This window comes from Fusarium pseudograminearum, chromosome 2, assembly GCF_000303195.2.
Source record: "Fusarium pseudograminearum CS3096 chromosome 2, whole genome shotgun sequence".
NCBI lineage: Eukaryota > Fungi > Ascomycota > Sordariomycetes > Hypocreales > Nectriaceae > Fusarium > Fusarium pseudograminearum.
Window position 1 is genome coordinate 7,137,513 of NC_031952.1, and position 25,002 is coordinate 7,162,514.

Genomic DNA, 25,002 nt, shown 5'->3' on the forward strand with positions numbered 1-25,002 from the left:
GGGGGGGGAGTACCTGGGTATAAGGATAGGAAAATGTTACGACAACTTGCATGACACTGGGATTTTGGAGTTAGTCTAGGTAATCTTTGGCGTTGCGAAAGACCCGCCTGCTTGTCTTGGGATAAAATGGGTTTCTCAGGTATTTTAGGTCACATTTGCCTCGTTCTTGGGCTGTTTATTTCCTGTTAGTCGTTGAAGCAATCTCAATCTCTGCCTTCCATACAAATATCCACGGAAGTTGGCTGCTACGAGAAAGGTTGGCCTCTGAGTTTCAGCGTACAAAAATGTATTACCTGAAGACTAATCTAAGTAGCTGACTAGCTAGTTTCGTTTCTTATGGCTCCAGCGGATAGTTCTTCTGGTACCCTGGGGCTCCCTCATACAAGAGCTGTAATGCTGTTTCAATTAAAATCCCGTCTTTACTCTTCTTGCAGCTCAGGGTAGTATCGGTAAATACCATCCGAGTAGGCATAGCGTCTATCGCTTTGAAGATATTTACTGATGTTGGGCCTCTCCTTGACGGCTTCGTATACTTTGAAAACACCATCGTATTCGCCAGACTTTTCCAATTTCTCGACAGATTTGGGGAAAGCAAACTTGGTACCATCAACGGCCTGGAAACGAATTAGCAAATATCCAGTATAGATATTGTTCAATTTGTCGAGATACTCACCTGGAACAGTACGAGGTCTGCGTACGTAAGACTATCGCCGTATAACCATGGTCCTTCTCCACTGGTCTTGGCATCGAGCAGTCGCTGCATGTACTTGAAGTACTTGGGGATCCGTTCCTTGACAAAGAAACTAGATCTCTTCTTGGCTTCCTCCTTTTGGTCGTCGTAGTACGCGCTAACGTCGATGGGGTGGTGAGTATCATGGAGTTCATTCACGAGACCATCCATGATAGTCAGAGCAATCTGGTTGAGGTGGTACAACCCATTGCCCTCCTTGGGCGCCAACCCAACCTTGGGTGCGACGTAGAGAAGAATGTTTGTGGTTTGGCAGATGAGTAAATCGCCGTGCCTGAGTGCCGGAGGAGCTAGAGCAGGCGGGTTGTGGTTATCGCCAATGTTATCGGTGGCAGTGAGTTTCTTGACGGCGTTGAAGCCCTCCTCTTGGTTCTGCGCAATGTCTTTGTAGGGGACGCCGGCTTCTTCAAAGACGAGGCGGACGAATTCCCCGCGGCCGGGGATGGTGGGCCAGTAGATGAGCTCGTAGGGAGCTTCGTCATCGGTCTTGACGCGCTTCGGATCAGGTTGAGACATTGTGAGAGTTGGTGAAAATGTTTCAGTTGATGTAAGAACGGGAAAGTATGAGAGAGGATGATTGATTGAGATAGGTACCTGTTTCGATAGATACCTACGAGGGAAGAGAGTCATGGAAGGTGTCAATGAGACTCTCCTCACTTACTAACCTCACATCATTCGGCGTTCAGATGCGGAGGAGTGGGGTCGATCCTTCCTTCCTGAGCCCGCCTCTCACCTCAGCCCATGATCCAAGATATTGACCTCTTGAATAACTTTTGGTAGAGTCTGCTCATGGTTTCTTATTACTCTACATTTCTAACCCCCTGTATCCCTGCAACCCATTTGCAGTCAATACAGATTGCTATGTTGTCTACTAACCACCTCTCGGAGGTTATTCGAGCCGGACGGCCCGGGACAGGGTGGAGACAGGCGGGGTTAAAGCTTAACTTGATAATTCCGTGTAACTCTGTAATAAATATCACATCATGAGAACTAGGTACGTTTGGTTAAGATACTATACATATAGACCGTATACTAAAAGACTAGATATATGTATCTTGGATCGTTATGAGATTGGTTGTCGAGGGTACAAGAGACAAAGTCTGCAAGTCGGCTCGTGTCATTTTAGATAAACCCTTTTACTGTTGTTTCTTGTACTTTAAAGCTCGGCTGAAGGTTTCTATATTGGGTAGTTCGTCACTGCAGCACACATCATCATATCACAAACATGTTCTATCTATTGGGTCAATAAATCAGACCAGGGTCATAGAGCTGAATCTTTGCTGGCCACGTTGGAGGTCTTAACCATGTTATATGATTGGGCCGCATCGCCAGGCACGGTCATCGGCAAGCCACCATCGTAGGTATCGTAGGTTCCTTCGTGTGAAAGCAGATAGCAAACCTCTTTGGGATAGAGTCGCATAGTTCCTTACCCAAGACTTGTTCCTTCTCGGCGGTATATTCGAGTTTTCTTCTTAGTGATAACACTCTGCAGAAGTCAGAAGTCAATACTGTTGCATTTTCTTTCTTTTCTTGAGTACGAGATGGCATACTCTAGACCCACGAACTTCCGATTCGAAACACTCGGGGAACTCTTTCGCGGTTCAAGGGTTCATCCTCAATTGGAAAATCCACAGGTGCCGGGTCAACGGTGCTTGCTTTGTGGACCGCCCGGTTGCGGTTCGTTCGTGCCGAGATTGATGAGGATCCCGGAAGCGGATCATCGCTCTTCGCCGGCACTCTTCCAGATGGAGCATTCCTCCGGTAGTTGACGATGATAGTCTGTAACTACTTGATCAAAATAGCTGTGCACTATGGTAGAAACTGCAAGCTGAACTAGCAGTATCAGTGCTTCAAAGCAATGCCGATATATCCGCTTCAGGTTAGTATTTATATTGAGATCAGCCATCATATAGTAGACCAGAAGATCACTTCTAGCTGCAATGGGGTATTGACTTGCATGCCTGTATTTGGATCTTCAACCATCGAGTTGTGGGTAAATGATTTGAATGTCACTCATATACGGTAGGGCAAGTCAGTACATAGTAGCAGTTTTAGGTCAGGTGTAGATATTTTTATTGAAACTCTATCTAGAAATTTGATGCATGCTCGCGACCAGCTTCCCGATAAGGCTAAAGCGATAATCGTTTGAGATAAATTGCGAAACGATGTCATCCCGAAACGTCGATTACAAACATGTTTGGTAGTTATATTGCTTTTTGAGACACACGCTTGTCTGGTTCCCACCTGAGACTATCGATAGGATTTAATAATATTTACGAAATCTCTGTATATACGAAATGCAGGGAACTTCCATTTCAGTCTGTATATCCGATTGATGAAGGTGGTCGCGGCCAACTGGTAATTGGCCGACTATGGGACTTGCAACGGTTTAGGGTCCGAGCGAATTATTAGACAGTCGCTAATGTCTCTCTCACACGTTTTTTCCCATTACCCCTGACAGATGCACCCTTGACGGCGGGCAGAGTGCTGTAAGTTGGGTACTGTACGTACTAAAATGTCATGCAGTGGCGTCAACCTCACCCTGGAACCTCCCTCTTTCATGCGCCCACCTGCCTATTGTGTATATTCATACTGTAAGAGGGAATCCATGGCGTTGGATAGTTTGTTGGAGTGTATTTTTTTCAGGTGAACATGTGAAGACGAGAGTGAATGAAGAATGAAAAGGATTGAGAAAATGTCTGTAGCCAAGAGAGAGAAAGAGGGGAAGTTGATCAGCAGCTTAGATCACCATATAATCACCCAAGACAGGATAAGAATTTTTCACCATGTTGCTTAATAGCTCTATTAAGGTGTGACAGCTGTCAAGTCGACATCCAATGATGGCTCAAGTCTATTTCTGTCGGTCCGTTTTTACTAAACAGCTTTTGCGAGATGACAGTCGCTTCTGGTCGCTCATTAGTTACAGGCCCCGGTACTGAGCCACGAGCATCCGCTTCTGATCGATCAATGATAATCGACGTACCCTAGGGCTGCAACCTCGGCTCCTCTGCGGAGCCCAGTAGCCAACTTGGCCTCTAGCATATCGTTAAAGCTCCGCCCGGAAGCTAGACCTCGTCAGTAGAGTATGTCCGGTATGTATAGGCAGAGTCATCCAACTCCATGTCCTTGTCCATGTCCATCCATGTCAGAAATCGGTGGGTTTGCCCCCCCGACAGGCCATGCTCCCGTACTCCCGGGCCCCCAATCAGTCTGCCTCTGCAACTGCTAGAAGAAAATCCCTTTCGTTCTAGACTGGGGGGGCACCCTTGTGCCACATACGATGGGCGGCCTTCCCAACCTTTCAGCGCTTCCACATCCCCGTGTAAGCCATCACCCAGGAACCCGCCGTCGCGCGATGTGGTAATAATGCAACTAAACTAAGTAGCAGGGTCCTGATACGGCTAAGTTCTTTTCAAATCTTCAACTTGCCTCTTACGGCTTCATTTGCGTGGAGGCGGGTCAAGGCTCGAAGCCAACCACGGGGGAGACGGAGGCCGAACCACTCTTTTCCTGCAATGCAGACAAGAGATACATACATACTTATAATGATGATCCTCCTGTTTCTCGCTTTCCTCTGTTTGCGGGCCCCTCTCTCTGTTTCTTGATCTTTGACAGTTGAGTTGCCTCAGCCATATACAGTAACAGTAGAAGTAGTAGTAAACGTCACTACCTACTGAACAAAACGACATCATGCGCAATCCACCACTCGAGGTTGTGGCTACATGGCCAAAGCCGAATCATGTCAACCCAGAACATCGTGGACCTGCACTACTCATCGTCGAGATCAGCATCATGTCCGTCGCCATCCTCACCCTCATGGCCCGTCTCTACGTCCGGATATTCAAAGTCAACAAACATGGCCTCGACGACTGGCTCATGCTGGCCGCCATGGTAAGTTCTCCCTTGCCTCGGCTGCATGTGCCAACATCTATCACAATGCTGACGGACTCAAGATTTTTGGCATTGGAGTCACTGTCTGTGTGATTCTCGCAGCCCAGCTGTACGGCTGGAACATCCACGTTTGGGACCTCACAAAGACGCAAGCCGAAACAGGCCGTAAAGTCTCGCTTGCTGCCCAGACACTCTTCCTGTTCTCGTCAGGATTGGCAAAGAACTCAATCCTTGTCTCGTATCTGCGCATTGCCCCTGCTCACTCATGGCTTCGACGTTTGACCTATGTCTCAATCGTTATTGTCACCTCACTTATATTTGCTTTCCTGATCGTACTATGGACACAATGCCGGTAAGTCGACACACATGCACATCCTTGCAGCCCCTAAACTCTTGTACTAATCCGATACAGACCTACCTCTGCCTACTGGGCTTTGACAGGAGGTGACAGTTGCCATCCAGAAGGCCCTGGTGTGCTGTAAGTATACTACCAGTATCTCTTTCGGACTTGACTAATCTCATTCATGTACAGGAGCCAAGCAATCACCACAGTCTTGACCGATCTTCTCGTCTGCGCTCTGCCCCTGCAGACACTCTTTCAACTCAAACTCCCTCTGTCACAACGCATCGCCCTCATCGTCGTCTTCTCGCTAGGTCTGGTTGTTGTCTTTGCCGCCTCTATGCGCGCCTACTACACTCATTGGGTCACCGACGAAACGTACGATGTTACTTGGGAGGGGTTTCACCTTTGGATCTGGACCGCTGTCGAAGCAAACCTGGGTGTCATTTGTGGAAGCGTTCCGGCCCTTCGACCCCTGTTCAGAAACATGTTTCGATCAAAGTCCAGCAGTTACTACAACAACACTCAGTCGAACGTTTATCCTCCCGGTACCGCCCCTGGAGTCGTTACTGTTATCACCAGCCCCAAGAAGAATTCTCGAAATTGGAGCAATAGCCTCCAAAAAGGGTCGAAAGGAGTGAGGTTAGATGATGATGATATTGATGTTGAGGGAGGCTATCACAACAATACGACTCGACAGAAGAGTACGGACAGCGGAGTGTCATCCCTGGAGATGGACACATGGCCTCAAAGACCACAGCCTAAGTCTTGGCCTTTAAACTAACGAGGCATGATGAATTTTGGCATGGGTTGGCGTTAATGGTACTCGGGCGAGAGTTGATCACGGCTTTTAAAAAAAGAATATTACGAGTTACGATCTCTACAAAAAGAGAAGACATTTGCATAGAATAATGCTGTATTAGCATGATAATGACATGAGATAAACAACTCATTTGTTCCATTTTTGCGTTGTGAAAATTACATTATGTTGCAAAAAGATAGCTCATATACCAGGCAACCTCTTTTTTTTTAAAAAAACGTTGTATAAATCATCAAATAGCTCATATACCCTTGTTTGTAAGTCCTCCAACGTAGCTTGTATCAAGGTCCAGTCATATTGCTCATAAATGTTCTGAGACATTGAAAATTGATAGATCGGGACACAGACCCAAATGTGATAGCGCTGTGGCCAATCTTTTGAGGTTGTCATGTTTATGCTGGGTGATTCCTTCAAGGTGGACCATCCAGCCGCGACGCGCTAGAACGAAGGAAGGATGAGGTTCCCGCTCTGCCGCATCCATCTATCGTTGTTAATCACCCGGACGCTACTCTACCCTCCAGCGCCTTTTTAGCCTTATTCGAGAGTATTGTCATCTGAACAATACGGCGAGCCAAAGGGTGTGTCGTGTTTTGGTCGCAAAAGGTAGCACCAGTGATAAATGTCTGGATCATTCGGTGATAGTTTTGGGGTGAGGATTTTGGCAAGTACTTCAATGTCGAAAGGTAAATCATGAAGATTGAAGCGGTAGGCCGAGAAGCTTAATGATACCCAAATACCATCATCTGCAAGACAGCGTCTGACACCAGCAACCATGCGGCGCAGCGCCGTTACGCCGCCGCATGAGATGGCGTCGACAGTGCTTTTATCAACGACAAGATCAAACTTTTCGCTCAGGTCCAGCTGAGTGGCGTCTTGAACAGCGTAACGCATCTGAACATCTCCAAAAGCCTTCTTTTCGAGATCGCGGCCACGCTCAATGGCAAGTGGCTCGTAGTCGACGTTTAAAACATGACGGAAGCCCCGGGCACGGAAGTGATTTTGAAGGTCGCTTGTGCCGAAGCCGATGTGGAGGATACGGGCCGTGTCCGGGTCAAGCCGGTCAAGAGCGGGCTCGATGATAGAGGTGAACTCGGCGGATGGGAGGAGCCATTCAAAGGCCTTTTCGGACGCGAAGCGCTCGTGCCAGTAACTCTGCTTTTCGAAATCAGCCGCCATGACGGTATCAAGAGCGCTCTGTGTCGTCTGGAAGGTTGGCGAGGAAGGGATGGGTGGGATCTGTGGTGCGGAATCCATCATCCTTTTAATACAGCGTGTTCCTGTTTTTTTAGTGTCCGTTGTGGTACTATATCATGGCATGAGAACGCGATTTTTTGCGCAAATCCTGGTTGTTGGTTCGGTATCTGGGCCCACAGAACTGGGATAGTTGGCGATGATGGATGGGGCGGTCTGAAGGAGGATTTTGTGGTTTTATCATGTTTCTCTACTGCTGTGATAAGTGAAGACGAGAGGTATGTTGTGAAGCAATGGGTTGACAAACGCCAGCGTTGATCAGCCCGTGCTGTGATGACCATTATTACCCATGATAGAGCGTTTGTAGAAGAAGAACGGGCTGAATAGCAAGGCCATCTCAGGTAAACGGGCACTCGCACGGACGGTACATCAAACAGAGTATCGAGTACCTAGTTGTTTGTGTGTAACAAGGTAAACCACGAACAAACAGCTTGATGGGATAAAATGTGCCTGATGCTCAGGAACATTATCACCAAGTTGAGCGACATGTTGCTTGCTACCTGTTTGAAGGGTCCAGCCTTAGGTCGCTAGTGGGAATATAAGGTAGAGCAACTGCCGGTATTCAATCAAAAATATTCCAATCAATAACAAGGTTTTTATATGCCGGCTTTAATCAACTATGATCATCCTCTACCAAGCCAAAGCTGGTGAGCGTTGAAGGAAGCAATGACGTAGGCGCTAAGTTTAAGGGTGATTTACAGGGGAAAAGTGCTATGGCTGGAGGGTTACAGAAAGCCAGGCTGCTGAGTCATGGGCGTTAGAAATAATGGGGACAAACCATCGGCCAGTCTTGGTGATAGCTGGCTCAATAATTCTTTCACCAGTTTGACTGACAGAAAGCTCTTCTGGTCATGTCAACCCCGTCCCTATTAATACCAACCAATAGAGTATTACTCAGCCACATTCTACAGCGAGGCGCTGGGTCGTTGTTTCAGCTCCGCCTCGGAATGCCGCGTCAACTTCCAGGAATTGGATTCGAGCCAAGACAATTCTAGAGGAGGCTGCTTACGAGGCGTCTAAAATGCCAATGCCAGTGCAAACTTGGACAATGGAAGATCAAGATTTTTAGATAAACAAATACCAAGGTTCACGCTTTTCAACCAGCGCAACACCATCGTTCTCTCTTTTTCGCATAATCGTACCTCGAGTCACTTCTTTCGTTTGTTGGCTTGGTAACCCTGGTAAACAGTCACTTCCCACTACAATACTCAGTTAGCCTCTGAACGTCAAACCCAATTCGAGAGCAAAACAACCCATCATGGCGCCTGCTTCGCACTCAGATACCTACAGCGCTGCTGTCGAATACGCAGCTAAAAGGGGTATCAATGCCTTAGCCAGACGCGATCTCCAGAACCCAAACCACACACAGCAAGTCACTTTGGGTATCATCGGTGTCTATGTCGTCGTTATTGCTATTCTGTGGAACGTTCCTTATGTCCGCATGGTCCTCTGGCCATTCAAGGTATGTCAAACGAACACAAAAGAAAAGCACGAGGTACTGACTGCTTGCAGATGCTGGTCATTGCCTTTCACGAGTTTGGTCACGCCATTACCGTCCTTTTCACCGGAGGCCGCGTCAAGTCTATCAGTCTTGACCCCAACGAAGGCGGAGTAACTCACCATATCGGTGGCGCAAGCGCTATTGTTCTACCTGCTGGCTATCTAGGCTCATCCATCATCGGTGCTCTGCTCACCTTCTGCGGCTTCAACATCGTTGCCAGCAAAGTAGCCAGCATTGTTCTTGGCGTCTGCTTCCTCCTAACCCTCTGGTGGGGAAAGCGTGATTGGCTCACCATTCTCACTGTTCTCTTGGCTGTTGGACTTCTCATTGCCTGCTGGTTCATCAAACACGCCGAGGCCTTGCGTTTTGTCGTTCTCTTCATCGGCGTCATGTCTTCGCTCTACAGCATTTGGGATATCTGCGATGATCTGATTCTTCGGAAAGTCAACGAGTCTGACGCCAGCGTGTTTGCAAAGCGATATGGTGGCTCATCTCAGTGCTGGGGTGTCATCTGGTCCATCATCTCGATTCTTTTCATGGCTGCTGGTATTGTCGCCGGCTTGGCAGTATTTTCGCAGTCATTTGAGCAGCAACAGAAGGACTCGCAAAAGTTCATTCCTACCTAGGTTGATCATTCTTTTCTAGAGGAACGACGGGGCTGTTTTGTTTGTTGATTTCGTATACCCATCAAAGCGCGTGTAATGTCCAGGAGATTTGTCATTTGTACACATTAATGATAACGCCCCGTTATGATACTGGGAGCGGTTCGGAGGATGGGGTGTCTGTGTTTTACAGATCGTCAGCAGACTTACTATATTTGATACCCTATAAAGATTACATCCTAGGAGGGATTGAAATGTTGACTCCTAAGCTCCTAGAAGCAATAACAAATGACACAATTGGGACTACGTTTGACCAAACAGTGAACTAAATGAGGAGCATCCTCGTTTGCAAACAGTCGGTCCTTCCGTGCCTAATCTAGGTCAAACAAACGTCCTGTGCTACCAATGTGACAAGTCCCAAGTCAAACGCTAGCCTCATGAAACAAAAGCGACGAAGACAGTATTTGACAAACATCATGGTAACTATCACTTCTCGCGTAGTATAAGAGTAGAGAAGACGGACTATAGAAAATGTTCTCGCTCTTCCTGCTTCATTTAAGAACTACTCATTTAAGAACTACTCACTCTTGATCTTGCTTCACATTCAATTTGACAACATGGCTCACAACACAGTCTGTGGTTCGATGGCAATCGGTCGTCCAACCCGGCAAGAAGACTTCAGACACGAACCTCCAGTTATCAGTCTTGCCGGAGAGCATTACTTCTTCAGTGGTCCCATCAGAAGCTACGGGTAATTATAAAACTGCGAAATCACCGTGGCTCGTATCTGATCTTCTTCTACTAGACGGGTGCACGAGCTGGCCTCCAAGGCCACGAACATCGACCTTGACCATGAATATGGAGGTAAAAGCTCCGAGTATCTTATTCTTGGTCCAGACAAGCGATTCTTCCGATGTACTCGTTCCTGGACAGGACAAGTTGCTGCCCGAAGTAAGTTTTGCAGCTTATGAATATTTTGAGATAATAACAGAGGTAAAAGGCACTGGCGACTTTGAGGACTACGAAGAAATTGGCGACCTCTTCTCTGAAAACGATGTTGAACGCCCGCTATTCCTCTATTTCGGTCCTAACCGAACATTCTACACTCGCATAGCAGACGGCACTGAGAAGTGGAAGCTGTCTCATGACATCATCCACAACGGTCTTCAGACCACTGCTCACGCGACAGTATCTGGGGTTAAGGGCCTCTGGCTCGGTGTCAGTTGCGCATGGGTTGCTCAATACCGAGACGATCGCTTCCAGTTTGACCTCAAAGGTCAGTATGCTGGCCTTGAAGCCACCCTGCGAAAGAAGCAGGAGGAAGAAGTCTGCATTGCTGCACTGGCCTTGAACGTGACAGATGGAAGCTCATATGCGTGTGTCTTTGAGGATGGTACTAAGAAATACGAGGCTGGGTCAGCTGCGTTTGATGGCAAGGAGTTTGAACGCTGGTGCGATGAGAACTTCAAGTACCCTCAGAGGGTGCGCTACTATTGATGATTCTGGAGACGGGCTGTAGTTGCGAACTTCACTCACTAGGGCAAAGGAACAGGCGGCAACTTTACTCATGGCTTCCACCAAGTCATATTTTTGAAGTACTCATGCACAAGTAACATTGAGATACGGTACAGAAGATTACACGAAAGTAGTATAGCAATATGAAAGCTGCCAATAGTATGATGGGTCAATGAAACATATCTGGTGTTTATGCCGTCAGCAAAGAGTCTTCCACTATCACTTAGACTTTTCCGAATACTGAGAGCATGGCTAAGCTTACAACCTCAAGGCAAGAGTTCAAATCGATTCGTTGGGGTTAATGCCATCACTCCCATCAGCGCTACTGTCTTACCACAGGCTAAGGAGATTACGCACACTCAAGATGTGGTAAGCTGAGATATGCCAAAAGCATGATTAACAACCGAATTGGCCAATATATAAAATATTTTCCCAGGTCAAGATGGACGAACATGTGTACTCCTAAATCGATCAACTTCAAAACAATGGCCTCTACCAAGACTCTGTTCCAGCTTACTACTCAACCAACATGGTTCGAGAACATCGTTATAAAGTCCAACGGAACTATCTTGGCAACTCGTCTTGATGTTCCCGAAGTCTGGGCTGTTGATCCAGAGACATCGTCTGGCTTCCAAGTTCTGCGTGTTCCTCTCCCTGAAGAGATCCCCAATCAAGCACTCACTGGCATCTGTTCTCTCAAGCCCGATGTCTTTGCCATCGGTGCGGGCTCTTTTCACCTGCTTGGGGTTGCGAAGCCTGAGCCTGGATCTTGGAGTATCTGGCTTGCAGACCTTACGACAGAACAACCCAAAGTGACAAAGGTTGCAGACATGCCCGTGATCAGTATGATCAACGGCATTGCAACGTGGGATGACAATACTGTTCTAGTCACAGACTGTCTCAACGGGAAGGTATACAAACTTGACGTTGAAACGGGGTCATACAATGTTGCGTGGGAAGACGAGACCATGACAATCCCAGCCGACGCTCCCTTCCAAGTCGGCATCAACGGGATCAAAGTCCATCGTACCTCAAAGCAAACTTACATCTACTACACTACCACAACTCGCTTTTCCATGTATCGTGTACCGGTTACGCAACAACTGCAAGCCGCAGGTCCCGTGGAGACACTTGCATCAGGGGTCGTTGGCGACGATTTTGCCGTGACCCGCGACGGAAACATTTACTTGTGCACCAACATATCCAACACAGTTGCACAGATCCCGGCCGCTGGCGGAGCAGCAGTCAAAGTAGCTGGTGACGAAAAAACCCTTATACTTGCGGGCGCAACAGCGTGTGTGCTGAGTGAGGACGAGAAGATTCTGTACATTGCTACGTCGGGAGCCAATGCGATGCCCGTGGATGGGGAGACAGAGCCAGCAAAGATTGTACAGGTGAACCTGCACTAGTGATCGTTCAGTCTGGGTGTGATTTTTGCAAGTGCAGAATAGGGTAAAGATGCAGATTTACCTCTCGATAAAAATTCTCATCTGAGTAGCAGCCCTTTAAGTGAGCCGATCTATCTTGTTCCCATGCCTAACGGCGAAAATGCCCCAACGCCATGTTCTTCCCATTATCAAATTGACAAAGTCCTGTTTCCATAATGTAAACATAGATGGCTAGAATCCCTCAGTACGCTTGTACCTTTGTTGAGAAGCTCTACCATCGCCCACGGCGTCCGCGACCTCCAAATCCGCCTCGGCCACCACCGCCGCCTCCTCCAGACATGTTTTGATCGTATCCAAAACCGCCCTGGTTGTTACCAAAGCCGCCGCCAAAATTGCCACCTTGGCCGCCCTGTGCGCCCTGGCCACCTGCTCCTCCAGCATTTTGCATGCCGGAGAACATGGCGTTCATCTGACTGGGGTCCATTTGGCTTGGGTCCATGCCCGAGGCCATCATCTGCTGCATCATTGCTTGCATCTCAGGAGGCATACCATCCATGCCGCCAGACATGCCCGCTTGCTGGCCTCCCGAGTTGCCGCCACCTGGCATACCCATGCCACCCATCATCATCATGTTGAAGTCTTCCATCATCTTCTTGTTGTTCTGTGCGAAGACATCTGCTCCAAACTCGCCTCTAACAGTATCCTGCTTTGAGGCGTAGAGCGCCCATGTGAATTCGTCGAAGCCGTAGTTGAAATAGTCGCTAATATCCGTACCGGGTTTCCGCCATGGCTTGTCGTTCTCTGGAAGGTCTTGATATGGTCGTGTTAGTCTTAGAACACAGATGCTCGGCCAAGTCAAGTTCTACTAACCTTCATCAATGTTGACTTGAGTGATAGGCTTTCCTGTACCAGGATGGATAGGGTTTACGTTCACATCGATCGTCGATTTCGAGGCCGCGGCCGAAGTTTTATCAGCGCTGGGTGCAGCAACATTGACTGAAGCCCGTGATTCTGATTCCTTCTTCACCGGTGCTGGTTGTGCTGGCATATCGTTTGAAGCCGTTCTTTGGGGAATATTTCGAATATCGCTATATTTGGACTGTCTAGCGAAGAAAATACCCGTTAGCACTCTCTATATCGTCGGCATATTCAGGAATCGCGTACTGTGGAGGAGCTGGTTTCGTGCCGTCTTTGCGCTCTGTGATAATATCGATATCCTACAATTTAGTGTCAGTTGGTGCTATCAAGACGTGTCGCGGACATCTTACAGAGTCATCATCGTCATCGTCGTCCTCGTCCATGGCCGCGCCCTCGTCCTCTTCTTCACCTTCCTCTAAGTCGTCTGTCTTGGGTTTGTTATCCTCGATAGGTGCGCTTTCGAGCTTGGGCTCTTCGGGCTGGTAGAGATCATCATCTTCGTCGATATCCATGTTGGCGATTGTGATGAAAAGAAATTGGGTCGCGTAGGATTTGAATTGAGCTGGAAACCAAGAAAATCAATGTGTATGTACAAAGACGTCAAGCTCAAGCTCTAACAGTGCAATAGCTACCTCTAAACTAGGTAAGTATTCGGCGCCGACATTTCTCCGGACAGCTGATGGATTGATTGACCTGTACTACTGCAGCTGCTCAGCGACGCTCACCTCGGGGTATCAAAAAAAAATGGGCCGCTAAGAGCATAAGAGACGAAATTGGTAAGTCATCTTATGCTACTAAGATTATATCCTTTAGGCCATTTATTTTTGTACCCTAAGTCTTAGAAGGTTAACTTTTCTGCTACCCAGTAGGTCCACCGAGACTGACCGAGAGCCTAATTGGTCCAAGCGCAGGCTTCTCCAAACAGCTTGGAGACTTTTTAATCGTGTCGCGCCGTGTCAAAACACGGTCAAGCTGCAGGAATTTGACTTTAAAGCCACTGTCGCATTCAATCGAAGTGCTGTATTTTTTTGCCCTGAGTATGTCATTGATCCGATCAGCAAGCGGTCCTGCTGGTGGTTTAAGCATCAACACCGGTGCTGCTAACGCCTTGTAAGCTCCACACCCGACTCTAACAAAACAATCAATCATTCATCACCAATAATACCCACTCAACTTTCTACTTTACTTTTCGGCGCGAGCTTTGTCAACATACCTACTTCGTCAAATCCTCCCTCTTGCTAACCGGCGCATTATCAAACAGCGGAAATACCGCCTCTAAGCCTTCAGCTGCCGGAAGTCTCTTTGGGTCATCTGCCTCTGCCACTCCTACCAACACTACGACAACAGCGCAACCCGCAGCAGGCAACATGTCTCTCTTCGGCGCCGCCGCACAAAAGCCGGGAGGTCTTTTTGGTCAATCGACAACAGGAACCACACCTGCGCCCGCATCTGGCGGTGGTCTCTTTGGAAATGCAGGCGCTACAAACACTCAGCAGACGCAGAGCACCGGTACAGGACTCTTTGGCAGCGCAGCCGCGAATAACACCCAACAACAAGGTCAGCAACCAACTGGCGCGCCAATGCAAGGAGCTCACTGGGGAATAGGAAGCACTCAACAGTCAGCAACTACCGGTACTGGACTCTTTGGTCAATCGACTCAGCAGAACCAAACCCAGCAGCAGCCTCAACAAACAGGCACAGGTCTCTTTGGACAGGCCGCAGCAACAAACACCCAGAGCAACACAGGAACTGGTCTTTTCGGCCAGTCTCAAGCAAAGCCTGCTACCCCGGCGACTGGTCTCTTGTAAACTTCCTCAAACTCTCTGCGTTGACGACGCTAACTTTTTACAGTGGCCAAGCTCAGCCCCAGCAGCAGCAGCAACAGCAGAACAACACACTAGGCCAATCCACGAACCAAGTCTCAGCCGTTCAGATTAACTATGACAGCATCCGCCCACGCAGCCGATTCGACGATCTTGCCAAGCCCGTACAAGACGAAATTGCGCTTCTGGACAAGGGTATCCAACGAGTTATCAAGATGCGAGACGAGATTGGTGAATTCATGCCTCAACACGAAAAGGATATCGAACAGCTCGGTCACGACGTTAAGTTCGTCGAGTCCAAGTTCCGTACCGTTCAAGTCGCTCTCAACAACGATATTCAGACCGTCAAGGCCCTTCAAGATCAGACCCGAAAGAACGCTGCCGACGCTCGACTATGTTTCCGAGGCGCCGACAACCTCAAGCTTCCTACGCACTACCACCAGACTGGTCTCTTCGCTAGCCAAGCACCTGCTGCCGATACCAACGGCGCCGATGCTGCGTCAACACATGCTGATGCCCAGGATCTGATCACATACTTCAACCGCATCTGCGACGATATCGAAAAATACAAGGCACGTCTGGATGAGTACCGTGGAGATATTGAAAGAGATATGCCTGGAGTCGAAAACGGTCTTTATGAACAGATTCGGGCTCTGCGTGATCGCAGCGCCGGCAGCGTAGTTGTGCAGGATCAGCTGAACGAGGTGCTGTTGGCTCTAAGAGACACAGGAAGTGCTATTGTTGCGCAGGCCGGACAGATTGCTGATACCCGAGAACGATTGTCACGCCTCCAGGCTGGCATCGTGGATAGTGGAGTTTATGCCATGGGTGTGAACGCTTAGATCACTAGGACATGATTGGCAAAGAGGGGGGCGATCCAGAGACATCGAATGGCAATATCACCATGTTGGACACCACGAGAGTCCGTTCTTGTGTAGGAGACAGGATTTCATAGAGGCATCGTTTGGATGAATCAAGGAGCGTCTGGTATTGACAACTGTAGCAGGAAACTTTAGTAAGGTCAACCTTACAACATGTACAAATACCACTGAGACCAGCAACATTATTCAAGGTTGGGGAAGAGCAGGGATATTTTTTACCATAATAAGCACAAAACACTCGAGCAAAATGCCATGAGCATTGATCATTTACCAGGCTCCATCATATTCAAGGATTCGTGCAGTGGAATTGCCAAATATCCTAAAGTTCATTATCTTGCCTCGCGACCACAAGATCGCGGGCCTGGGTATCAAAGCAGTGCTGAGCCGTGATGTATATACAATTAATCGCTGTTTCCCCTCCAACTCCCTCTTTTGATCCTTGGGTTTTCTCGACAGACTAATAAGACTAGAAGGTCCCTTCTCCATCGCCATCATCGCCGTAGTCATCGCCGAATTCGTCGCCATTCTCAAAGTAGTTTTCGGCATCGTAGTCTCCCGCGTCCTCATCATCGTAAACTTCATCCTGCTCTTCCTCTTCCATGCCTTCCTCGTCTTCTAGGTCGCCGGCCTCATCGCCATCTTCTTCCTTCAGAGCTTGCAGACGCTCGAGGAGATTTCGGCCCTGCATCTCATCTTCAACATCGCCTGCCATACCGAAAGCTTCCTCTGCGCTTGGTAGCGCACTAACGCTAGAGAGCTCGAGCTTCCGGCGCTTGTAGCCACCAGGCATGTCGGCCCTGTTGGTGGTTGCAGCATCGATGGTTTCGTATAGTTCGCTAGGGAAAAGCTCGCGGCAAACTGGGCGATTAGACCAATCCGGAAGAGCGCGCTCCTCACGGGCGAACTTGTGGGAGTAGGTGGGTACAGCGGTGAAAGGGTCTACAGAAGCCTTGCTCTTAATCCCAAAGACAGCATTCTTCTGTGCTTGGCCATAGTGCTTCCGAGGTGCTGTCGGATCGTGGAGAGCTGTACGCTTGGATGTGTATAGAGGAGAGGAGTGAATCTGGTGCCTTAGAAGTAGGAGATGTTGTACGGCGGATTTCTCGTGCGAGGCTAGTTCTCGGGGGGTTGGGACGAGGTATGGCTGTTTGCTGTGTTAGCGATGTGTCATACCTCAAGCTGTGAGGTCTTGCGCTCCAACATGGACCACGAAGATACAGAGACAAGAACATACGGGGAATAGCTCAGAGGGTCGCGCATCAGGTTCATCACCTGTATCCCACGGCACATTAGGCCTTCCACCTCTTCCGCCGCCGCGTCCACCACGCCCACCACCTCGACCTCCTCTAGACATTGAGATGCGCGCTTTGACTGGGAGTGTCCCCGATCGGTTATTTATGAACGGGAGCGTGGGTTAAGCGTAATTGTAGTTGTAGAGCAAATGTAGTGACACTATTCGCGATCGAGGTTTGACACAGAATGTTTTTTTGCGGGGTGTAGTTTAGATTCTGAATGCGCCTTCGAGAAAAAAAGGACCTAGCGGAATTGGCTCCGTCATGACGATGCCCCGCTAAGCAGGCACTTTCTCTCTTAGATGGGATAGTTATAATGGTTGCATGAGATACTGAAGGAAAATACAAACATGATGATCAGTGATAAAATATAATTATAAGTAAATATGCTAGAACAACTTAATATAATCGGTCTAGATTCAACTCTTCTTCGTTTGCTTGGATGAATTGGGCACTTTCGTTACCTGTAAACTTCAGGCTTCTTCGACTACGTACCCCTCCATAACTTGCAGCTTACATCCACCATCTACAGCTCATAAACTTCTACCAAACAATCAGCCCTCTCGACTATCTTGGTTCATTGGATACTGCGCATATTAAAATCAAGATGTCCGGTCGAGTTGTGCCTCAACAAGCCGACAGTGTCCCTGTCAGTGGACTGGCAGAATTGCACGCCCATCTCGCCGAGCTACATCAACCTGGAAACGAACAAGCATCGCTGAACAACAAGCTCTTTGACGATGTTGAACTTCAACTCACACGTAAGGTACAATTAATCAGATACTGAACAGAGATACTAACCTTCTACAGCTTCGAATATCCCCATCATCCAGCCAACTCTTCTCCCTCCGCTGATGTCTCTTCTCAAAACCACAACACAAGATCCTACCGTGGTCTTTTCCCTTACCACCAAGCTTCTTTCTCCTCTCTCATTCACACAGTGTCTCTCCCTAGGTGGAGCTGAATCCATTATTGAGGCTCTCAAGTCGCCTCTTGCAGGCGCAAACCTCCTCGCTCTCAATATCCTCCAAAAAGCTGCTAGCAATGCCAGAGAAGTCGACGCTCTAGCTGCCCAACCTGAAGTTGTCGAGGAGCTACTTCGCACATGGCTGAGTTCCCCAGATGCCGATGTTGGAGGACGCTCTACGAGAGTCTTGGGCAGTCTTCTTGAAACGGATTGTGATATTATGCCTGAGACACAGCCAACTACGACGAACGGCGTTAACGGTGCTATTTCTTCGGAAACGGAGCTTGTGAAGCGACATATCCCTGGACATGCCAGCCTTTGGCGCTTGGTTATTTGGGATCATCATTACCTCGAGATCATCGTCTCCCTCTGCCGTCCCGCAACCATCGACCGACAGGCAACGTTTGCGCAAGATCGTCTATTGAGAATCATCCCCCGTCTTACCGCCCTTCATCCTCGTGCGATGGCCATATCTCCATTTGCAGATCTACTTCCTCTGCCCGATTATGCAGACCAATCTATCGGCCATGGATTACTGCAGTGGGCGGCGCTGAACATGGTTGACACAACCGATGTTCTCATGCACCAGACTCTTATTGTCTTCTTTGAGGCGTTTGTGAGCATTATGCGGATTGCAGGCGAGTCGGCCGAGAAAGATGCCATCGTGCGCAACGTTGTGAAAACAGCTATTTCGCAGGATCAGGAACTGAAACAGTCCTTGGAGATGCTTCCAAATCGGACGGTGCAGGAGGAAGCGGAGCCTCTCGCTAAGTATATCAGCAGAATACTGAATTAAGGGGCATGTAGGCTTAGGAAGCGAAAAGGACCTAAGGACGTAATAAAGTGACATTAAGACTCATTTATCCATCTATTATGCTCTCAACAGTCAGGGTTTCTAATGCTATGAAACCAGCGAGAGCCTACGATTCCAAGTGCTATAGTCAGTGTTGCAAAAACATCTGGATTCAAGGTGCCAAAGCGTAGGTCTTACAAACACAACCAAGACAATAATTCATGAAAGACATAAACTTGTATATATTGGCACATCTCAACTCAACCCATAATACGTGTCCACAGGCCACCTATCGCTATATACAATAACCTAGAGTATCTAAAACACCGTCACGAACATCAACATTCTCTATAATTCCATCCAACGCCCTGGTTCTCTTCACCGTTAACAACCGCGGAGGAAGTCCGTCCTATAGCATTCTCCTCGCGTCTGCCTCTCGGTCACCCATCGGCTCAACCGTCATACGGCTAGCCACGCTGTCTTGCCGTTGTCTGGCATGTGTCATTCCTTCAATGCCCAGTGCCACCTCCCCAACTCGTCGCAACACTAGCAGGAGCGAGGCGCGCAAGTCTGGCGTGAGATCCTTTGTGAGAAGCTCAACCGCAAGAGGATAGAAGTCGGGAATGTGTTTCTTGAAAGCATCCTCAGGGAAAGTAGTGTAACCTTCCAGAACATCGACGACGACAGGGCGCCATGCAACGATATTTCGGTGCTGGCTTTCTTCTTCTAGAGTGGTGTAGCCATGGACGATATCCTTGCACAGAGGCACCAGCGCAGCCTCGACGTCAGGTCGGCTCGACAGTCGCTCCGGTGCGTCATCAGCAAACATGCGGAAAAGAATGGAGATGTAAGTTGCAGCTGAACCACTCTCCTGCTTGAGAAGGTTGGGTGGTTGCTTCATGAAACCCTCGCGCCACAGCCTCATACGCAATTCCTTGTCCTCGTTGAATTTACGAGCAAACTGGAAGGATCGCTTGAGTAGTGACATCAGACGCAAGAGCTCCTGGGAAGGAATGTGTGCGTAGACAGTGTCATTGCTGAAGAGTTCGTTGACTGTTTCAATCATCAACAGCTGCAAAACGCAACGGGAGATGATTCGGTTGAAGAACCGTCGTCGAGCCGCTGTCACTACAACGGGCTGTTGCTGGAGATTCGATGATGGTTTAAATTCTTCAAGCGCGACATGAGGGCCGTCTCCGGTCGGCGTCTGAAGGTCATCATCATCATCAGGCTGAGGGATGACACTGCTATCTTCATCCAGCGAGTCTTTCCTGTTGTTGATCTTTAAAGACTTCTCGTCAACGGGTGTAGTATCTGTTGAGCCAGCAGAGAATTCAAGGCCATTGGGAGGAGGTGATATTGAGGCAGTGTTGTTAATTGCGGTTGCTGAAAATAGCTGGTATGCAGTGGTTCGCTCGAATAATTCGCAGAAAGCGCCAACAAGCTTGTTCCAATGCTCTGGCTTGAACTTGGTGACATTCTTGAGGATCAGTTGCTGCAAGCAGTTGCTGCCGATTCGCGAAATGGTATCATTCTCTTGGCAGATGCAGAGCGCCAGTAGCTCCAAGAATCTATCCAGCATATACTCCAAGGCGTCAAAATAATGTGTGAAAAGCGTGATCATGTTTCGCAGCGCCTGGATCATGGTGGTTGATAACCACACTGACAACTCCTCATGATTGAGAACGTTGCTCATCTCTGGCCGAGACCTCAACACCATAAAGATGGGGTATAGTTGTTGACGCCATAGAATGTCCCAAAACTCGGCTGGGAAGGTACCGCCGTACCTCAACAGGGTTTCGAAGAAATACTCGAGGGCATTTGATCGCACTTCCAGGTCTTCGCCGGTCATGAGGACATCGTGGAAAGCGAAGAGGACAGGGAACCAGTAGCCTTCCTCAACCGAAGTGTTTGATCGAGATCGTTTTTCAGAAGTCTGCAATGCGCCATCAGGGGGTGGAATGTTGTTGTACTTTTGAGACAATGGACATTCGGGTGTCTTCAGCATAGTAGGAATCAGAGACTTGAGTAGCTCCAAAGCTGCCAGACTCTTCTTCTGGAACTTGAGGTTCTTGGAGAACTCTGTCAGGCATACGATCAAATCAGTGAAGGCACCCTGAGAAATCACCACTCCGAACTTGGTCTTGTACACCTGGTTGACGTTTTCGTAAGCAAGATTAACAATACTTTCGTGAGGTTCGCGGGCAGCGACTGTGAAAACACCAAACATGGTCCTCCAGCCGGATCGGATATTATCGCCACGGGCTTGAATCATTTGTATCAAACATCTGAGAACCATGTCCTTGACCGTAACGTTATGCGTGTTTGCAAGCACATGCTCGAAAGGCTTCAGGAAGTCCTTCTGAAATTTGAAACCGGCCAATTCCTCGATCTCCATGAATCGCATTGACAGTTGGCGCAGCGAATCAAGCGCAAAGAACACAATGTTCATGTTGTTATGACATCCAACTCGATTGAAGTGTTCGCCAAAGACCTCCCAAATGTTGCTCCACTCAAACCTGACACGGTTCATGTTGTAGTAGCTGATCTCGACGATCTTCTGCAAGCTGTAGGTACGGGGCATATCGTTGGAACCAGACACCTTGATCTCGTCCCAACTAACTTCTGTTAGTGCTCGAGCAAAGTAAACCATAGATTCACCAGTCAGGTTTGCTGTGTTGGTGAAAATACGGTCGACACTGCGAATCACGTCATCAGAACGACTTTCGAGGGCAATCTCGGTAGAGAAGCCTTTTGTCGAAGTTCCTGCTCTGGCCCGTGTCGACTTCTTGGAGTTTGATGAACGGGAGTCGGAAGTCTCAGACCTTGGCGGGGGTATAAAACGAGCTTTTGAGACATCAGGCACAGCACTCTCGTCAACACCACCTGAGATAAGTTGAAGTCGGTCGAGCTGACTGATGCACATCAACACGTCCTTCCATGACTCGCGGAGAACGTTACCCTCGGTCTGTCCCAACTCCAACACGACCTTGAGGGCTTCAATGTTCTTGGCCAACATCTCTTGAGGGTTGTTCAAGTTGGTTGTGTTCTTCAATGCCGACATGAATGCCTCTCTGGGCGTGGACATATCAAACAGGCAAGCGATTTGTGTGGCCAACTTCATACCCTCAAGACAAAGCTTGTTCACTTCGAGATTGTGAGACTTCTGAATCTGACTTGAGAGGGTGGAAAAGATCGACATCCAGGTAACGCTGAACATAGGGCTGACATGCTTGAAGGAAGTTGCAAGAATGTACTTTGTGCCAGCTTTGCGTCGTTGGCTCTTGAACAAGTCTTTGAATAATTGTTCAGAGCGCAGAGCGATCTCTTCGGACTGCTGCATGTAGGCTTCGCGCTGCAAGTCACGGCCAACATTGGAAAGAGCCTGCCCAAGGCCAGCAGCAATGCCAGTGGATTGAGCGGGCACATTGCCAGCTGCGGCTGCTGCATCCCGTTCACTCTTGAGGACAATCTCATGAGCAGCGATTTCATCATAGATGCCGAGGAGGTAGTCGTCGGGCAAATCGGCGTTATCATTAATACCACGATTGTTCTTGATAAACTCCTCCTTGCTCATGCGCTTGGCGATCTTGACGCTGTGCAAATCAGTGTTGAGTAGAATGACCGAATATGCTAGGACGTATGCAGTGTCGGCATTGGCGAATGCATTGGGGTTTCCGAGAACATAACGCTCGGCAAATTTAAGCATGAATCGATCGATCTTCTGAGCTTCACCAGGCAGACGGAAAGACTGAAGGAATTGGCGCAACGAGTCGACGAATCTCCGCTTGGCGAACTCCATGGTGTCTACAAATGCGTGCATGATGTCGATGTACTTCTGTTCTCCTTCACCCAAGTACTCTCCAATTTGAGCCTTGTCGAGCTTGTCCTCTCTCAACAAGAACTCGGCGATATCCTTGGGGCTGTCACTTGGAATAAAGCCATCGCGGATGAGCATCTGGATACCCTTCTTCGGCTTGAAGTTGAACTGGTTAATTCCCTTCATCAACGCCGTCTTCCTCATTTTCTCCTTCTCTAGCTGATCCGGGTCATCTTCCAGAATCGGGGTTGATGGAGGTAGAGGAGTTTCCACGCGAGAGACGCTGTCGTTGATGCTCGGGTCGATCGACGGTCGAATATCTAGAGAACCCTTGATGTCCTGGTTTTCAGGGTTTGTGGGCTCAGCATCACCTCGTATCGGTGCCGACCAGTTGACCATGGATCGCAATGTCTCAACCAACGCTTCAATGGACAATCGTTTGATCGCATATTCTTTGGGGTAGTCGGGCTCTGAATCTTGATGGGGAGCAATGTGAGCTACTGTTAGGGGGGGTGGAAGGGTTGTCTTGAGTTGCCATTCGCTCGCAGGGGTGGTCTTCAATCGCATTTCTTCGTACACTTGCTCGTTGATTGTTGTAATAGTGAGCGGGGTCGTCGAAAACTTGGACAAATCCTCAATGATTGTTTGGTAAATATTATCGACCGTCTGATCGCAGTCATAATTAAGGTAGATTTCAACCAGAGCTTTGGGGTCGGCGCATAACCGGTTGAGGATTGTTATAAACTGAACTTTTTGCGACAACGGCGCCGTTCTCCGTGCAAGAAGAGCCAAGTAAATTTCATTCAAGAAGACCTCAATCTCTTTCTGTCAAGATTGTTAGTAAATCAGGGCTTGTAGTCCAGAAGTCGATTTACCTTGAAATCAGCACGCATGTACTTGACCATCAACCAAAAGATCTCGCTGCTCACGTTGAAAATCCGGTCAACTGAGCTAGCACCATTACGAGTGATACTTAGACAAAGATAATACTTGATCGCCTGCAGGAAACTCGTAGGGTCGCCGCTTTTTGAATTCTTAATCGTACAAAAGGGAGAAGTGAAAACAGCAATATTGTTGTTAAGAAGGGTGTGAATAAGATGAAGAGAAATGAGCTTGGAGCGCATTGGTTGACCGCGGACGTCGTACAGCTGGTCAGGTGGTAGAACCTTGGTTGAAAGGTTGCAAAAGGATCGGAAGACGAGGTAGGCATCCCGGATGTAGACCTCATCCTCAGCGTCCAGCACGTCGCCATCCTCTGCGGGGGTAGAGTCTTGACCGGCCTGATCAGACGCTGGAGTACCAGTCTCCTTTCGTTCGGGCTTGAGCCTTGTAACCATGGTAGGTCCATCGCCCAGGTTTGAGTCGTCAAAGCTCTTCCGATGCTCAAGATCTTTCAGTGTGAGCTTTGCGCCGCTCTCGGCTGGTTCGGAATCCGCAGCCTCGGAGGGTTCAGCTGGCGACTCGTCGCGGTCGCCATTGTCGTTGGCGCCATTGGTCGATTCGGCGTGGTCGAAGGTAACGTTGCTGGAGCCATTCTTGAGATGTTCCAAGTTGAGGCGGGCCTCCTTCATATGAAGTCTTGTCTTGACTCGTTCAAAAACAGTTCCAACCATCTGGGTCAAAGTACCCTGAGCAACCTGCTGGTTTGCTGTGCTCCGCGACAGCAGGAAGACATTGTATACTTGTCGCACTGCCTTCAGGAGGCCAGCGCCATGGACAACGATCTTGTCATTGAGGACAGCTGCAAGCAAAGACTTGACAATTTGAAGTTGGATCTCAACAGCAGTTGTCTCGCCTTGGAAGCAGTTACAGATAGTGTCGATGGCTCGCTCGATCAGGGGAGCAACGGGCTCAGCACCCTCTTCGGTCCCTTCGGAAGGGTTACTTGGTACGGAGAAGTATGAATAGGAAATGAGCTTCCCAATACAATCCAGAGCGGTCGTGGTAAGCTGTACATTCGTGGAGCGCGATGCTAGTTGTAGGGGAGCGAAAACGATCTCGGGGTCGGGAAGCTGGTCCTGTTCTTTGATGGCGTCGAGTGCCTTGGTGGTGGTCTCCTCCAGCTGCTTGTTGCGCTGCGCATCTTTGGACGCGGCAATGGCCTCAAGTGAGGACACTACAAATTTGAGGGAGCTCATGAGGGAGCGCAGAAAAGGCCAGTGGCCATTCGGTTGGGGAGAAGGTAATCGAGAAGGTCGAGGTCGAAGGAGGGAGGTTGTGAGGTTCACGTCGGGTCGTTTTCGTAGGGCAATTAAAGAAAGGAGACGTGGATGCGGCGGGAGAGGGAGCTAGAGCTCACCTATACGCTGTAAGTTTAAAAGTCTCGGCGCTGCACGCAGACCAAACTTAAGGCATAAAAGTTAGACTCACAAATAGGATGGGTGTCCAAGCTGATCACAGGCCAGCAGAAAAGAAGGAGAGAAGAAAAAGAGCCTGCGTCTTGGTGATGTTG

The 25,002-nt window shown here is 48.7% G+C and overlaps 11 protein-coding genes across 11 annotated transcripts; 6 read left to right on the forward strand and 5 right to left on the reverse strand.

Annotated features, from left to right (window-relative positions):
* Window positions 1-419: 419 nt before the first annotated feature.
* Window positions 420-1,264, reverse strand: FPSE_12123 (uncharacterized protein; the record flags this gene model as incomplete). The annotated part of the gene is made up of 2 exons (XM_009265240.1): window positions 420-614; window positions 674-1,264. 2 exons carry the CDS (start codon window positions 1,262-1,264, stop codon window positions 420-422), a joined length of 786 nt encoding a protein of 261 aa, XP_009263515.1.
* A 3,174-nt stretch (window positions 1,265-4,438) lies between these two features.
* On the forward strand, window positions 4,439-5,763 carry FPSE_12124 (uncharacterized protein; the record flags this gene model as incomplete). Its single annotated transcript, XM_009265241.1, has 4 exons — window positions 4,439-4,639; window positions 4,702-4,991; window positions 5,052-5,117; window positions 5,172-5,763. 4 exons carry the CDS (start codon window positions 4,439-4,441, stop codon window positions 5,761-5,763), a joined length of 1,149 nt encoding a protein of 382 aa, XP_009263516.1.
* Window positions 5,764-6,333: 570 nt separating this feature from the next.
* On the reverse strand, window positions 6,334-6,975 carry FPSE_12125 (uncharacterized protein; the record flags this gene model as incomplete). Its single annotated transcript, XM_009265242.1, has 1 exon — window positions 6,334-6,975. One exon carries the CDS (start codon window positions 6,973-6,975, stop codon window positions 6,334-6,336), a length of 642 nt encoding a protein of 213 aa, XP_009263517.1.
* Window positions 6,976-8,308: 1,333 nt separating this feature from the next.
* Window positions 8,309-9,177, forward strand: FPSE_12126 (uncharacterized protein; the record flags this gene model as incomplete). The annotated part of the gene is made up of 2 exons (XM_009265243.1): window positions 8,309-8,512; window positions 8,563-9,177. The coding sequence occupies 2 exons, from the start codon at window positions 8,309-8,311 to the stop codon at window positions 9,175-9,177; spliced, it is 819 nt and encodes a 272-aa protein (XP_009263518.1).
* Window positions 9,178-9,770: 593 nt separating this feature from the next.
* Window positions 9,771-10,650, forward strand: FPSE_12127 (uncharacterized protein; the record flags this gene model as incomplete). The annotated part of the gene is made up of 3 exons (XM_009265244.1): window positions 9,771-9,904; window positions 9,959-10,104; window positions 10,154-10,650. The coding sequence occupies 3 exons, from the start codon at window positions 9,771-9,773 to the stop codon at window positions 10,648-10,650; spliced, it is 777 nt and encodes a 258-aa protein (XP_009263519.1).
* A 503-nt stretch (window positions 10,651-11,153) lies between these two features.
* FPSE_12128 (uncharacterized protein) lies at window positions 11,154-12,077 on the forward strand (the record flags this gene model as incomplete). The annotated part of the gene is made up of 1 exon (XM_009265245.1): window positions 11,154-12,077. The coding sequence occupies one exon, from the start codon at window positions 11,154-11,156 to the stop codon at window positions 12,075-12,077; it is 924 nt and encodes a 307-aa protein (XP_009263520.1).
* A 250-nt stretch (window positions 12,078-12,327) lies between these two features.
* On the reverse strand, window positions 12,328-13,486 carry FPSE_12129 (uncharacterized protein; the record flags this gene model as incomplete). The annotated part of the gene is made up of 4 exons (XM_009265246.1): window positions 12,328-12,866; window positions 12,927-13,159; window positions 13,221-13,273; window positions 13,325-13,486. 4 exons carry the CDS (start codon window positions 13,484-13,486, stop codon window positions 12,328-12,330), a joined length of 987 nt encoding a protein of 328 aa, XP_009263521.1.
* A 527-nt stretch (window positions 13,487-14,013) lies between these two features.
* Window positions 14,014-15,639, forward strand: FPSE_12130 (uncharacterized protein; the record flags this gene model as incomplete). Its single annotated transcript, XM_009265247.1, has 3 exons — window positions 14,014-14,084; window positions 14,236-14,778; window positions 14,826-15,639. The coding sequence occupies 3 exons, from the start codon at window positions 14,014-14,016 to the stop codon at window positions 15,637-15,639; spliced, it is 1,428 nt and encodes a 475-aa protein (XP_009263522.1).
* Window positions 15,640-16,144: 505 nt separating this feature from the next.
* FPSE_12131 (uncharacterized protein) lies at window positions 16,145-17,032 on the reverse strand (the record flags this gene model as incomplete). Its single annotated transcript, XM_009265248.1, has 2 exons — window positions 16,145-16,822; window positions 16,913-17,032. The coding sequence occupies 2 exons, from the start codon at window positions 17,030-17,032 to the stop codon at window positions 16,145-16,147; spliced, it is 798 nt and encodes a 265-aa protein (XP_009263523.1).
* Window positions 17,033-17,577: 545 nt separating this feature from the next.
* FPSE_12132 (uncharacterized protein) lies at window positions 17,578-18,733 on the forward strand (the record flags this gene model as incomplete). The annotated part of the gene is made up of 2 exons (XM_009265249.1): window positions 17,578-17,731; window positions 17,781-18,733. 2 exons carry the CDS (start codon window positions 17,578-17,580, stop codon window positions 18,731-18,733), a joined length of 1,107 nt encoding a protein of 368 aa, XP_009263524.1.
* A 406-nt stretch (window positions 18,734-19,139) lies between these two features.
* Window positions 19,140-24,688, reverse strand: FPSE_12133 (uncharacterized protein; the record flags this gene model as incomplete). Its single annotated transcript, XM_009265250.1, has 2 exons — window positions 19,140-23,375; window positions 23,426-24,688. 2 exons carry the CDS (start codon window positions 24,686-24,688, stop codon window positions 19,140-19,142), a joined length of 5,499 nt encoding a protein of 1,832 aa, XP_009263525.1.
* Window positions 24,689-25,002: the final 314 nt, after the last annotated feature.